The sequence below is a fragment of the Castanea sativa genome, chromosome 12 (assembly GCF_040712315.1).
Source record: "Castanea sativa cultivar Marrone di Chiusa Pesio chromosome 12, ASM4071231v1".
In the NCBI taxonomy this organism is placed as follows: domain Eukaryota; kingdom Viridiplantae; phylum Streptophyta; class Magnoliopsida; order Fagales; family Fagaceae; genus Castanea; species Castanea sativa.
The window spans coordinates 45872467-45889443 of NC_134024.1; the positions used below are offsets into that span (position 1 = coordinate 45872467).

The 16977-nt window shown below is 33.8% G+C and overlaps 1 protein-coding gene across 1 annotated transcript; it reads right to left on the bottom strand.

Annotated features, from left to right (window-relative positions):
* Nucleotides 1-15224: 15224 nt before the first annotated feature.
* LOC142618431 (auxin-induced in root cultures protein 12-like) lies at nt 15225-16033 on the bottom strand. The gene has a single exon (XM_075791370.1). The coding sequence runs from the start codon at nt 16020-16022 to the stop codon at nt 15294-15296; it is 729 nt and encodes a 242-aa protein (XP_075647485.1). The 5' UTR covers nt 16023-16033; the 3' UTR covers nt 15225-15293.
* Nucleotides 16034-16977: the final 944 nt, after the last annotated feature.

Below are 16977 nucleotides of genomic sequence, written 5' to 3' on the forward strand. Positions count from 1 at the left end.
GTATCATTCAAGTCTTCTACGTGCACGAAAACCTTTTTACTTTTCACCACCATATCATCCACATACACTTCAATGGTCTTTCCCAACTGTGGCTCAAACATTCTGGTCATCATCCTTTGATATGTAGCCCCTGCATTCTTCAAACCAAAAGGCATCACCTTATAGTGATAATTCCCTATGAGAGTGACAAAGGCTATTTTCTCCTGATCATCCAAAGCTAAGGGTATTTAGTGATAACCTTGAAAAGCATCCAAAAAACTTATCTGAGGATGCCCAACAGTAGCATCCGCCAACTAATCTATACGAGGCATTAGGAATGAATCTTTAGGACAAGCCTTGTTCAAATTTGTGAAGTCCACGCATACTCTCCACTTCCCATTCTTCTTCTTCACTACCACTGTATGAGCTAACCATTCAGGATAAAACACTTCTTTGATAGCACCGGCCTTTTTGAGCTTAAATACCTCTTCCTTGACAACCTTGGCATGCTTTTTAGATGAGCGTCGAGGTGGTTGCTTCCTCGGCACCACAGCTGGATTGACATTTAAATGATGACAAATGAAACTCAGATCAACCCTCGAGACCTTATAAGCATTTCATGCAAATACATCCACATTCTTTTTCAAAAATATAACCAGCTCCACCTTCTCTTGAGGTGGCAAATGAACTCCCACTTGAAAGAACTTTCTCTAATTCTTCACACGTAGGTTCTTCTAATGCTGCCACCCTAGGGGTGCCCAGAGACATTGATTGCTATAAGCCCCCTCAGTTGAGGCCGAGGACTACGGCCTAGGTTGATGCAGGATTGCAGCCGCTATGAACTGTCTAGCCATAGTTTGACTTCCAACTAATTCCTCAACTTGATCCCTTGATGGAAACTTGACTTTGACATGCAGAATTGAGGACACGGCACCTAAGGCATGCAACCAAGGTCTTGCCACAATGCCCGTGTAGGGAGAATAGGCATCTACCACAATGAAATCCACTTCTACCACTTCTTGGCTTGATTGCATAAGCAATCTAATTTGCCCCTTTGGTATGACAGTCTTCCCCTTAAAACTTATCAATGGCGAATCATAAGCTGTAAGATCCTCAAGCTTTAAGTTTAGTCCCTTGAACAAGTCAGGGTACATAATATTTGCACCACTACCCTGGTCAACCATCACCCTCTTCACGTAGCCCCTATCCTCAGTGTAACCACCAAAGCATCGTCATGCAATTGGATAGTCCCAATCTTGTCTTCCTCCGAAAAACCTAAAATTGGTGGGACATTCCCTTTGGTCCTCTTCGGCTCAGAGCTAGAATCCTCGGCAAGGGTTCGTGATACTAACATCACCCTAGAAGGACGAGAACCAGTCCTCTCAAGAGCAGCGAAAATAACATTGATCGTACCCAAAAGAAGCCTTGATGAAATGTTCCCTTAGTTCACCGAACCTGAATGATCTCTCTGCCCATTGGGACGATACAAAAATTGCTTCAACCTTCCCTCCTTAACCAACTGCTTAAAATGATTCCACAAAGTCTTATAGTCTTTAGTGGTATGATCCCTTTCTCGATGATAGTGGCAATGGAGGTTCTGATTACGCTTCATGGGGCCCCCTGCCATTTTGTTAGGCCATTTGAAGTATGGTTCATTCTAGATTTTCTCCAACGCCTGATGCACAGGTTCCCGAAATACAGCATTAACCACCTGAGGAATGATAGGACCAGATGGCCCGGCAAAATCTCTTCGAGGCCTGTTGTTGTTATATCTGTCTGACCTGAAATCCCTCCTCTCCTGAGGGATAACCTTTGCATTTCTCTTACCTTGATGTTGATCTTTCTCAACTCGTTTATACTCGTCAATGCAATTTATGAGCCGACGTACACTCCTTACAGGCTTTTTGGTCAAAGATTTCCTTAAGTCATGCTCAGTAGGAAGACCAGCCTTGAATGTTCTTATTGCTACATCGTCAAAATCACCATCGATCTCATTGAACATTTCCCAGTACCTGTGAGAGTATGTTTTTAGAGTTTCCCATTCTCTCATGGCCATGGACAATAAAGAATCTAGGGGTCGAGGAACTCTATTGCATGTAATGAAGCGAGATCCAAATGCCCGGGTAAGTTCCATGAAAGAATCGATGGAACCGACCCTCAAGCCATTAAACCACCTCATTGCCACAAGTCCTAGGCTAGAGGGGAAGACTTTGCACATTAAGTCTCATTCTTAGAATGCACCACCATCCTCTGATTAAAATGACTCACATGCTCTACGGGATCCATTCGGCCGTTATAAATGGTGAAATTTGGTTAGGTGAAGCGCCAAGGGATCTTTCCTTTCTCCACCCTGCGTGTGAAGGGTGACTTGAAAATTTGGTGCAACGCTCTACTCATAGCATCATTTCCTAAACCCCTAGAAGAAGGCTTCTTGCCCTTGCGTCCATGACCATGAAGATTATTTGCATCGTAGGAAAAAGATTCATTAGGAGGAGTTCTTGACCTGGACCTATAACCATTGCCCTAGCTATCCTCAGAAGAAGGGTCAGAAAAAGAGGGAGTTCGCCTTCACCTCTCGCTGCGCAATTTCTTCTTCAGGTGGTCAATCTTTTGCTACATGGCTTTAGCATTTTCCTCGTGAGGAATTCTGCTTCCACCTCGTGAATGACTCCTACCGGTGTGCCCTATATGTACACTACTCTCTCGATCTCTTTCTTGCTCAAGATGCAGGAAGTGATCTTCATACTGGGACCCCATAGACTCTGCATAGTGTGGACCTGAGCTTGCTATAATGGTACACCTCCTAAAACACAAGATTTTCCACAGACGACGCCAATTGTAAAGTCACAATTTGTACCCAAACCCAATAGTATGAAGGGGATAGGCCCAAAAGCCCAATACAATAAAATTTGTAGAGAGTGGGCTTGAAATCTAGGTTCTGTGGATGTTGGATAACGAAGATGCTGGGCTAGATCGCCAATTCACATGCAAGGAACTGTTTATGTAATAGAATCTTTCCTCGAACACAAGCAGAGGACGATGTGTATTATCTTTCCCTAGTTTAAAGATAGATTACAATTAAGGGTGGTGGCGTGTACAGTGTTTTTCTTATGTCTTCTTCGATCCCACTCCCTGAATGCCTTTCTCTTCCTTTTATACTATCCTCCTCCATCTCCCCATCTTCCACGTATGGATCAAATCACCGATTTAGATACTTGTCACATCCACCGCCCTTCTGAAATCTTCAAACTATAGTTGTAAGATTGATCACCACTGTTCAGATGTCACTTCCTCATTAATGCGGCCAGAGAGGTAGGTGCAGAGCCTGTAATGCGGTGGTAGAAACTTTCTATAAGATATTTCCCACCCATTCTTCCTCTTTGTGCCCTTGTGAAATATATTTTCATCCATAAGAACTTCTAGAATATCATACTAGTCATCATGGTGTACCAACTGACCTTCACTTCACTCAGCCGAGGAGATACCCTTCTCGGACTATTTCCACTAGCCCCTCTTGCAATAGCTTGCTTGTGCGCCTTTAAGTTTGACATCAATATTATCACTAAACTCTCCTCAGACAAGTAAATACCCACGGATCAGGCCCAAGGCCCAAGAACATGCCTTGGACCTTTTGTCCTCACAACTTCAATTATCTTCATTAAAAAAAAAAATACAAAATTACTTCAAAAAAAAAAAAAAAAAAAAAACCCCACAACCTCACGTAAAAATTACTCATTCTTATCGCGAAATTTCTATGTTTTTTTTTAAAAAAAAATTCTTTAACACATTTTAAAAATTTTATTATCCAAATTCTATATAGTTATCACAAATCCTCATCTATCTACACTAACGCATATCATTTTTCTTTTGTTTAAATCTCAAATTTTTTCAGGGTTCTCTATCTCATTTTTAAACATTATTCTATATTACCTTACCTCTTTCTTTAAAAAAAAAATATATACAGTTATTTATATATCATTTTTAAACATTATGATTCAACACTTTTAAACCTTATACCACTAAACTAAAAATAAATAAATAAATAAAAAAGAACATTACCTGTGATGACTTTAATATATAATAATTATCTTATTTTTAACTCACCTACCTCCACCCACAAATTTCTGGTTCTGTCATTATTGAAACCTCTCCAAAAAAAATCTTGGAGCCGCCCCTGCTGATTAATCGAAATGCTTGACCAAGGCACAACTAAATATGTCGGATCCATTGCATTGACTCTGTCCATCTCTGTTGTCAATAACATCACCCGATGTGATCTGACTAAGAACTCGAAATGATAACGCGGTTGAAGATCCGTTCAAATTCTGTCGACAATTGGTTTCAAATTTTGGAACCTAATCAAGCCAGGTTGGTTGGTGAGATGGTCTTTAATCCAACCCAGCCCTACTTGTTGTGGCCACCTCTAATTATTAGTGATGATTCACAGTTTTTGCACCACTAATTTGGATCACGTAAACTGCCCAGGGCTTGATTGGAGGCCACCCCATTCGCTTTTTTTTATTAAATTGCTCAGAAACTTCAAGAGCTTTAAAGAATTTTTTAAAAATTTATAATATGATGTGTACCACCTTTTGAAAAAAATCTTATATGTGCTATGGGACTTACATAAGTCTTATTCGCCGACGTATTAGAAACTTTTTCGTACCTGTTTTTTGTGGTGTAGACCTGTGATTAGATATTTACTAGGAATCTTCCTACAATCAAGGCCCTTGCTTACCAATTAAGTGGTTTCCTTCTTTGGGTTGACTTGAAGCCAATTTCACAGCCTTTTCCCTCCTCCTTTGTCTCCTTTCTTGATTTGAAGCCGATTGCCATGGTTTTATGTTGGCGTGGATGTTTTGTTTTTTATTATATCTTTCTCACTTTGCTTTTGTAGCGAGAACCAAAAATCGGCATCTCATGGAATAAAAATTTGATTATTTTATGGCTAAAATAGCCGAATATCAATATTTATTAAAATATATATCAATTTATCATTGTTTCGAAAATATGTTACAATCTACCACTTTTTGATTACTCAAATTTGGAGAACTTGAGTTTTCCATGAAACTCAAGTTCTTTAAAAAATAGACTTCAAATTTCTTGGAAAATTTTTGATAAGACTCGATTTTATGGAATTCGAGTACTATAAAAAATTTTCAAAATTTTTTCACAGAAGTCTAATTTCCCAAACTCAATTACTTAAAAAGTGATAAATTTTTACATATTTTTGAAACAGTGATAGATTGATATATGTTTTGATAAACAGTCCTATTGTGACATTTTTGCTGTTATTTCATTCTACCATTAATCTTTTAGGCTTCTCCGATTCTTCAATCATGTCACACTTGTGATAAATACCCGCATGGGCATTTGCAATAAACAAGTCCAACCACCCCTTTCCAGATTCAATAATTATGTCATGGATCTCCATGCCACAGTTTAAAAGCATATATGCTGACCTGCATATGCTTTTAAAACACTGCCAGATTTGTCTCCAAGATTAGACCATTCTCATCTTGATTCTGCATTATTTTTATTTTTATTTCTTTTTATCAATTTTCAAATCTTCCTTCGTTGTATGTATATATAAATATCTATAACATTTCTCATTGTCATGAGATAAGGCCATGAGTTGCCCAATTTCTTCTTTAAAACCCTTCATGGCTTGTGCAGGGAGAGGAAAACCAACAAATATTTATCCCTGAACAAGAAAGGAATCTGGCTTCCTATATGACTAATTGTATATGTAGATCAAAGTCATCAAACCCACCTGGACCTGGTACAGAATTTACACATATGAAGTTCCAAATCTACACTTGAAAAATCCCATCTATAAAATCATAAGATCAGTGCCGATCAATTAAGAAAGTGGAGCATGCTCTGATATGCCAAGATTGCGAAGCCAAAGAAAAAAAAGTTCAGACTCGAATCTTCTAGCGGAAAATTATACAATATTATGCGGCCGAAAAGTTAAAAAGTATATATAATTCTATGCAATAGTAAAATAACTATATGCCACGAGATTTTTCATAGAGCTAGAATCTTCATCACAATTTCTTAAGAAAAGAAATGAACAAAATACAAAGGAAAATAAACTAAGGAGCTTAAATTCAAGTTTTTGTAATTTAAAATAATGTATAAAAAATGAGTTTATAGATGAAATAGTAAATAATATCTGATTAGCATCAGTAACAGACCTACACTAGGGCAGAGGGATCATCCCACCCCCCCACCCACCCACAAAAAAAAACTAATATATGCATATAAGCTAAAAAAAAGAAAGAAAATAGTATACAAAAAATTAAGATTTACCCTTAAATATATATATATATATATTTTTTTTTTTTGTCTTTCCTCTAAAATATTTAGATATTGACCTACAAAAAAAGAAAGAAATAAATAAAATTAATGCCCCTTTAACTTCAAAAACAAAATTAAAAAAAATAAATATGGACTAAACAAAAATTGCGCACAAAATAAGAAACACTTATTTTATATGTTATACTTTGTTGATGTGTTTTATAATATGAAATGTTTAAGAAATACTTATTTTGTATTTTGTTGAATATGAAATAGATGTTAGTTTTTATTTTCGTAATTTTTTTTTAGTTTTAAGCTTTGCCCCCCCAGGTACGAATCCTGGTTCCGTCCTTGATTAGCATGAAAATTGAAATGCATGTTAAGAAAACATAGAACATGTAATCTAGCGGTAAAATTTTCAAAATATGAATTCAATAATAAGTTATTAGGTGATGTAACATTACTTAGAGTTACACTAGGTATAAGTGTACTTGAACTCAGCTCTCTCTCTCTCTCTCTCTCTCTCTCTCTCTCTCTCTCTCTCTCTCTCTCTCTATATATATATATATATATATATATATATATATATTCAAAAACATTTTCAAATTTATTAAAATCAAATACTCTTGAAGAAATTTTGTTTAAATTGAAAAATACTAACCTGTTTCTTTGTTTCTTATAAGTGTTGCTACATTGAGGAATTTTGTCGGAGGAATCATGGACGAAGGTTTGTTCATTGCCTTTCCCACCTTCCACTGATCCCAAGTTGTCTTTGCCTTAATAAGGCTCAGGTGTAGCACCAAAAATATATATCTAACAAAAGAGGTGATGGCTTTACTGGTTTGAGGTTGAAATTAAAGATACACAATGACAAACTAATCATGTATTCACGAATCAAAAATATCAAATTATCCATTAAATAATTCAAATAGAACATTCAAAGAACAAGGCATAGGAATACAAAATTAGGTCGTGAGTCCCATTTAAAAATAAAAAAAAAGTTCTCAAAATAAACAAATTAACCAAACAGTTAAACAAATATTTAATAAAGAAAAAAAAATCTTCTAAAGCTGAGATTTGGAACAAATTTTACCTGTATGAATATTTCAGGTTAAAACCCCCAAAGAAAAGGCAATAAGTATTAATTATAAAAGGGAACTTGAAGGGCCGAGTTATTGGGATTTTCAATTTGAATTGAGGCCCTAAAGACCTTTGTGGATGTTATTTTGGTAGGATAAGTTTTTTACCCCATCCTCGGCAATTTGCATCTGTTGTGTTATAGATATATAGTGGTAAAGAATTGCCTTCCAATATCCAAGAAGTAATAAGGATCTTTTTCTTGGACTCAAGGAGTACGAAACTTATCCTACCGGCTAGATCAATACCAAAAGGATTGGGTAAAAGTTTCCACTCCTTTAATATTGGGTCAAAAACCTCCATCCAGCCTAAGAGATATGACGAAGAATCTTGTTTAGAAGAACCACCAAAAACATATATCTTACTGTCTAGGATGGTAGTTGTAGGGTCGAATTTGGGATGAGTCATTGGAGGAAAATGCTTCCAACATTGGCTAGGATTGGTCAAATATAGTGCCCAATCTTCAGTACTATTGTTCTTAGATTCTCTATCCACTCAAAATTAGTCCACCAAAAGAATATAGATGAGAGCCTAGGATTGCATGGTATGGGGACTTGTTGCTGTAAATGACAAGATATGTTGTTCTTTGAAACGGGCAATTGGGAATTGTATCTTCGTATAATGTAGAATTGGATAGAAAAATTGAATTGAGTTGTTTTTTATTAAAGGAACTCAATACAAAGCAACTCAATAGACAAATTAATATAATATAGTTTATTTAAAATCAACCTATTGCAACAAGGTTGTTTTTTGTAATAAGCTATGACATTTTTCACATATTACAACAAAACCTTTGAAGCAATAAGCTATTGCCATAAAGTTATTTGTTGTAATAAAGAAGTTATTGCATCAAGTTGTTTGTTGCAATATGTAGAATTTATTGCAACAAGATTTTTGTAATGTATAAACCTATTGCCTCAGAGTTTATTATAACGGCTTGCAACAACTTTTTCGTCTTTGCAATAACATCTTATTGCAACAACTTTGTAGTTATTGCAACGATTTTTCCCATTGTAACATACCTTTTTTTTTTATAGTGTGATGCTAGATTATATCTAATTTTGTTTGTGTGCATTTGTGTTTTATATTAGAGCAGGTTTAATTGATTTTTGTTGATAAGTTTTGGCTCTGGGAGAAAAAAATTTCTATTATAACAGTGTTCTTTTTCTTAGACTTCAAATACTACCTGCAACAAAAGTCTCTAGTAGTTTTTGTTATCATCTAACCAAACCCAGTAAAGAGTATTATCAACACCTACCACTCTAGTAGAATCCACATCTTGTGGATGGTTACAAATCACATCTAGGTTCCAGCTAGGCACAAAAGTCGCAAGTTTCTTCCAAGAACGATTTGTAAAATCCTAACTTCATTCCTGCTAACAACCTTTGTTTGTATACGCTTGTATGGTATACTCCTTGTGTACTTGAAGTATAATATAGTATAGTATAGTATAGTATACTCTTTGTACTATACTATACATTGTTCTTGCATTTGAATAGGTGTAAAGTAATAAAAATTTATTAACGTAAAAAAATAATAATAATAATAAAAAAAGAAGAAGAAGAAAAGAGATACCCAAGTAAGTAAACTATAAAAGTGATACAATCAATTACAAAAATTACATAAATTTAACTAAATCAAAAGTGAAAATAAAGATTGGTTTCTCGATGCCAAAAACCAATCCATTAAGGTTCTAAAAAAGAATAACTTGAGATCTAAAATAACGTCTTCTCTGCCTCAAACCCAATAAGAAACTTCCACACGCCTATTCCTTTGAATTTGCCACTATTCTCCTAAACTACAACCACCTATCATAAGATAAATTCAATTTAAGTAGTCAGATATATTAACCCATTACTGCACAAATATTCAATTTCTGGTATTTAAGTATTGGAATAGTTAAGTCAAAGACTCCAGAGCAATTTGTTTTGCATATATGAAAAAGAATCCAGGCTAGCTGGAAAAACAAAAAAAAACAAAAACAAAAACCACAATCATATTTTTTTATTTTTTTTATTTTTTATAGGGTTTGAACCTACCACTTAAGAATCTAATCAAAATCCATGAAAATACCAAACAAAAAAAAAAAAAAAAAAATCAAAATCCATGCCAAATCAAAAAAACTCATACCAATATAAACATATTGATATCCAAAAACTTATCCCAAACTCATCAAAATCACGAAATCTAAGGGCGTGTTTGGTACATGCACTTAAAAACTAAAAATATGTGTTTGACAATATGTGTGGAAATATGTGTGGGTGAAAAAGTGTGTGAAAATATGTGTAATGTTGTTTAAAAATTGAAACATATGTTTGAGTGGGTGTACCAAACGGGGCCTAAAGTTTGGGGAAATAGCAAATCATAAGAGAGCAAACCTTAGGTCTGGTGCAGTGGCATCAGCTCCAAAGACGACGTGTGCGGTGAGGTGGAGCTCCGATGGTGAGAGGAGAGGAGATGGAATGGGTTTAGGGTTGGAGGAGCTGTTCTTTAGGTCTGAATTGTGTATATGTGTTTGAAGATTTTGAATTTAATTGAGATATAATTGTATGTACTAGAGTGTATTAGTTATTCAATATAAATCTGACGTGACATTCATTTATTGGTGGCCTAAATTGACCCATTTATGTCAGCTCTGGATTGAAGGTTTACTCTTTTAAGATCCACATAAATACTTAAATTTAAATCTTTTTAAAAGAAGTCACATCAACATTTAAATAAATAACAAAATAAACTTATAGTTATATCTCTTTTTTATATATAAAAAATATATATATATTTCTTCACTTTCATAAACTCAGGAACATTTATCAACTTCATTTCTATCCAACCGTAGCCACTAAAAGTTCATAAAAAAAAGGCCCGTTGTTGACCCATAAAACTTCAAATAATAAAACATTCATCTAACCCAAAAAAACTTCATAAAAGAATATAATTAAAAAAAGTCAAATACCCAAATCAAAACCTCAATCAAAATCAAGAATTCAAAACAATGAATGAGCAGCTGCACCAACATCGACCATACCCAAGCCCAGAAGGCCAACCGTTCATCACAGTTGCTCTCCTTCCTTACTGTTCATCGACACAAGCCACCATTGGGAAAATATCATTTCACACTATTTTATGTTCCCTATTTCATATATATTCATAATTGATGCGGGATTATACACATTTTAACACATCTAGAGAGAGGACCAGCTTGCCTTTTTGAGACCTATCCAAAGCTTTAAACGATAGATAGATTTTCACCGAGGACTTGAACAAAGCAGCATTTTAAGCACTTTTGCCAAGTTAGACATTTCATACTCTTCTTGCATAAACATGCATACTCAGTACATGTTTAGCATATTGAGAATCTTCCCCACAAATCGCACAATTAGTCGAGGTGGAGATACCTCTGTTTGATACCCACTTGTTCGTAAAATATTATGACCATTCGCCACACCAAGGTTTAATTTGTATTTTATGAGGAAAGGTAGATTACAATTTTTTTTTTTAAAGAGTTTTAACCTATAGTGTCTATTCTTGATGGTGCTCTTTGTTATCAAACCAATACATCAAATCTGATGATGCTCTCTATCATCAGACTAATAAACCAATCGGTTTTTGGTGTTAGTGGAAATTGAACCTCAGGTCTCTTATTCAACTATCAAAGACTTTACCAATTAAGCTAATTAGATTACAATTAGAGAATCTAAGTTAATCAGTCTCAACTCAGAGTATTTATTTTGAAGATTATTTGGGATTACGCCCATAAATTACCTAGGATTGTACCTAGGCAATGCAAGAGATTCAATTTCAAAACTGTTTTATTTAGTCTATGAAATTTAAAATGATATAATATCCTCATGTGTATTTTTTTAAATACATTTTTTTAGTAATAATGTTTTGAATTTTATTTTCATTACATTTTTTTTTTGGTTTTAATTTAATTGTGTGTCAATGGGTGACTTGTTTATATATAATTATATATTGGTCATTGTGTGTTAGAAGACCAGTCTTCAACTTGGGCAATCTGACACCTTCTCACCCTATTACTTAGAGATTAGTTTAAGGAACGTAGGTTAGGCTTATTTATGTAATTTTTTCCCCTTTCACTATATTGTCATTAGAAAATAAAGACTTGTAATTTTTTTTTTATTAGCTTATACTTAGGACTGAAGCCATGTAACTTTTTATTTTTACATATGATTGTAATTTCATTTATTCATAAATGAAATTTTTTGAGGGTTTTTCTTTGTTTTTTCATACAATTAAATTATGTGTAACTCCTTATAAATCCCTTAACATTTTCTACCGTGAAATTTCTTTTTAATATTAAGAAAAAAATGTCACTATCCTCTTGAGTTGTGGTTCTCATAGAACCATGTGTACTCCAATCAAGAAGTTAGAGAGTTTCATTTGAAGCTCATTCAAAGTTGGTCAAGTTTAGTCAAAATTAGGATTTGGCCATAATTTTGTAAATTAAGTGGTCTGGCATCTTACTTGGGTAAATTAACTAACTGAAGACTCAATCAACATTGGTCGTAGTTAGTGAAAATCAAGTTTTAATAGTAAATTCATTAAATTTTTTTATCTAATATTCATTTAGCATGAATGGGCTTGGTGAATTCAAATTTTGGGACTCCAAGTGCAACATTTTAATAAAACATGCTTCTAGGGTTTACCTAGGCTGAAAATAAAATTGTGATTTTCGTCTAAAATTAAGGGGAATAAAGCACAATATCGACATATGAAGTGTTCCACACACACACACAATCTTGGAATTGAATGGAAGCATAGGGATATATAGAATGGCTAGGCATGAATTGAGGCCTAATTAGTAGTTATGACAGATATTGTGGTTAGAGCATTTACTGGGAAGTTGTTTTCCTGAAAATGTTTATATTAATTAGAAAATGAGTGTGAGTCAAAGAGATTTATAGTATGTGCCGTGTATCTAAGAATTGCATTTTTTAATATACATCATTGTCAGTTTCTTTAAGACATTTTCCCTTTCCCCTTGTGTGTTTTGAAAATACATAGTATTTTATAAAAAATAAAATAAAATAAAAACTCTCTTGAAGTATAGTTTTTTATTATCGCAAAAGATCTACAATAAAAACAATTAAAATTATACCCCTTAAAACGGTGTTTTTGTTCTGTATGATGCTCGCAGAAGAGAAAAAGTAAGATCCATAAAGGGCCAAATTCGTTCATTAATTTCTTTTTATGGATAAAAATTTCAGTGTTTCTTTTGACATGAATCATGACTCCATACAACACTTTGAGAAGGAACACTTTTAATAATAACCCATTACCCATGCACCTTCCTGCTCCAGTGCTCCTAAGACAATTGCACGTTCATTTCCACCTTTGGTGTTTCCGAATAAAGCATGAATAAATAAGTACAAAATTAATATGCAGCATCTTAACTCTCACATCAATTAATACAAAGAGAAAAATACCCATAGGTTTTTCTTTTCTTTCTATACAAATATAATATTTTGGGGGGAGATTATTATCGCCTTGTCATTCAAATTAATATAATTAATATATATATAGTCAAAACTTATCCACCATCAAAGATTCTGAGATACTTTATTAGAGTTTGTGTTTGATTGGGAAATCAAGTAGCAAAGTAATCCCCTAAAAAAAATTCCTAAAAAAAAAGGGTAGAACCAAAAAAGAGTTTGTGTTTGATTGCAGGTCAAAACAAAAAGAAAGAACCCTTACCAATATTCTTTCTCAAGTAGCCAATTCAAGCAGAAACCATATTTTTTGAAATTTCTAAGTCAGCCACGGGTAATAAGCAATTGTCAAACACCCTTAAATCCCTAATCACATTCATCCAAAAGTAAGTACTCCCCAAACTATGAATACTCGACAGCCATGATAGGTAAAAACTCAAAGAAAGTCAATGATAAATAAAAGAAAAGAAAAAAATAGAGGAACTTACAAAAGATAGAACTTGAAAAGCCGTTGGAGCTTTTGGCAAAATCTATTTAAATTGTTTAAAAACCATATCTGAAAGTAGAAGAAGAAGAAAGAAAAGAATGTAGAGCTAAATTGAATGATTTCAATCTAAATAAGAATGAGAGAAACTGGCAAAGCATATATGAGTTTGTGGATCTTAAAGTGTAGGAGTTTTAATTTATATATTTATCCCCGTTAATTGAAAACTTATAAGTGGACATGATGGGGATCTTCTAGGTATTAAAATTGTGGAATCCAAACAGTGAAAACCTCTTAAATAGTAGTAGTAGTAGTAGTAGTAGTAGTATATATATATATATATATATATATATATATATATATATATATATATATATATATATATATATATATATATATATATATATATATAATTATCCTCTCTAATTAAAAACCAATATAATTAATCAAGATATATGCAGATATTTTTAAGGCTAAAATGCAAAACTCACATTCTAAATTTCACAATTTTCATTTCAGCTCTCTAAATTTGCACTTTGTCATTTTAATCCTCTAAATTTCAAATCTTCTCAATTCAGTCTTCTGTTAACTCAACATTCACATTTGCACTTAAGCTGCCCAAAACGACATCGTTTTGGCCATTATTTAATATTTAATATTTATTTTATTATTTATTTCTTAAATTAAAAAAAACATTAATTTGAAGAAAAAAAAACAGATATTAAAATAAGCAAACATGTCGTCCCTCCCCCATCTGAGGAACACGAGATACAAACCCCACCCACCCCTAGCCTAACTCGATAACTGAGACTGAGAGGGAAAAAGAGAGAGAAATCGAGAGATCGAAATGATCTACATCTTGCCGTCCATCTCTCGAAGCTTAAAAAAAACTTCCAAAAAGGATTAAATGACCTTCGAAAGAAAAAAATAAAAAAAAAAAAAAGTGTTGTGATGCAAAGATTGTTGAAGACTTTGATGGGAAAGATTATATTACTTTGTAGCTAGAGGAGATCGTACACTATTGATAATCTCAATGACAAAGATTAAGGACGAGGGGTCACCGCCATTTTCTAGAAGATCAACCTCCAAAGACATCGAATTTTATTTTATTTTTTTGTGGGTTAAAATTTGGTGATTTAGTTTGATCAATCTATGTTCATTTGTTTGTTTTGATTGACGGTATAGAAAGATACATGTTGTTCCGTATGACAGGAGTCTGAGGCAGCAACATCCACTTTTGGTCCTTCGATCTGTCTCTCATCTCCCTCTAATTTTTGGGTTTATTAAATTAAGAAATAAATAAATATTAAATATTAAATTACGGCCAAAATGACATTGTTTTGAGCAGTTTAATGGTAGCAATAAAAGGAATGTTAATGGAGGATTGAATTGAGAATAATTAAAACTTAAAGAACTAAAATGATAAAATGCAAATTTAAAGGACTAAAATGAAAAATTTTAAAACTTAGAGAATGAATTTTGCATTTTGGCCTAATAGTTTAAAATTTTATTTATGTTTGTTTATATACTTCTAAAAAAAGATCATATCTTACTTATATTTCACAATAGAATAGATGACCTAAAACAATGAAAGTAAAAAGATATTTCGTAATTTTTGTTTCTCAAATTTTTGAACAAAAAAAAAAAGACCATAAGAACCAGAGTAGGTAGAACTTAGAAGAATTTATATATGATTATCTGAAGCTCTCGTATTGTAATACATCTATCTCATATATGAGATAATTATAACTATTTGACGCTAAGGATTGTAATGAATGCATCTCTCACTACAAAAAAAACTGCTATAGCCCGAATATATGGACCTATACCGGTGCTTTAAAGACCTGTAGTGGCGCTTTTGAAGTGCCGGGATAGATCGTTTTTGTTTTTTTTTTTTTTGTAGTGGATCTTATTAACATCAAACAAAATCTTCAAACTCATCAGAAAGCAATCAAACTTGCAAGAATAACAAACAAATTCAAGCAAACACCCACATTCACCCTCTCTTTGATTCTTGAACTCCCACTAGGTGCAGGAGCAGGTGCATCATGTCCAGAAGCAACAGGTTGAGGTGCATGCGCAGGACTGATCACTGGACCTTCTGCCTTCACCAACTGAAGGGTCCCATAGGAATTAAGATTTTCTGGATTGTAATTATGTTTCATAGGCCAGCCTTGTGGGGTCACACCAGGACCCACTTGCCAAACTTGGTTTACCTTCTCAGTGTTCTCTTTCAGCTTCCATTGAGCAAAGATTGTGATAGTCCCATTAGAGTTCTCAGTGCTAAGATCCCACACATCGTAGGACAAGTTGAACCCTGAAGTAGTGAAGTTATAGGAGACAATATTGTAGGTTTTGATGGTCATGACGCCGTTGAACTTGAAGGCTAAGAGAGCCTGAGCTCCAGCCATGCCTGTAGAATTGGGGTTGATAGCCCAAGAGACCCAGCCATCGGGATTAGCTGTTGGGGCTATGTAGGCAATGGAAAGAGAGGAATTGGTTGCGTTGTAGGTCCAGTGGAGATAGGCATTCAGGTATGGAAGATCGGTGCAGTTGGTGAAGACCTTGCCTTTTGTGAAGCTCTGTGATGTGCAGGTTTGTGATTCAGTTCGTGAAACCATCAAAGTCAATGCTAAGATTATCACAAATGTAAAACAAAGCCTCGCCATGAGAGAGAGAGAGAGAGAGAGAGGCTATGCTATCTTTTAAAGAGATGAAGGCTGTGCTATTGCTATCTTCTAGATTTATAAGAATGTATATATAGGTTCTATGGATGATGAAAGATTTCTGACTTAAATCACAGTGACACTAGTCATTACCATATGAATGAATAGAGGGTTTGACTTTGTAGCCGTGTATATTGCATGCTTATGTTACCAATGAAAAAAGAAAAATATATCGTGCAGTGAAATGTTATATAGTGGAGTCCACGTTTAATTTATATTCGAAGTTCAAATTGAACTACAGAAACAACCAGTGAAATGCAATGAAACTTTACTCTCCGCTTATAAAGAAGGGATGAATCATGATCTCATCTCATCTCAAACCAAAGTATGACAACAACAAAATAATAATACTAATAAAATAAATAAATAATGCATTCTTTGTCATTAATACATTTGTTTGAGATAATTGTAGCAAGTTGGGAGAATCCATGATGCAATCATCGTACTACTAAATTACATTTTAAACTCTATAATTTAGTGGTATGACGAATTAAGATTATGTAATGTATTCTTTATCATTAATATATACATTTGCTCGCGCTAATTATGGTCATTTAGGAGAATGAATAAATAAATAATGTGTTCTTTATCTACGTTTGCTCGCAATAATTATGGCCATTTAAGAGAATAAATAAATAATGCATTCTTTATCATTAATATATACGTTTGCTCACGGTAATTATGGCTATTTAGGAGGATCGATGATTGCATCAAAGATACACTCTAGTACTAATAAATTACATTTTAAACTCTATAATTTAGTGGTATGACAAATTAAGACTAATAATTTGTTTTTTTTTGAACAAATGGTTTGTTGATGTAAAGGGAGTAAAGTATACAAAATTGGCCATTGACATCCTGGGCAGAGCAGGAGGGCCACATATAGAATATCTACATA

Coding starts and splice junctions, on each gene's coding strand:
- LOC142618431 (XM_075791370.1), bottom strand. CDS start 16,022: ATGGCGAGGCTTTGTTTTACATTTGTGATAATCTTAGCATTGACTTTG.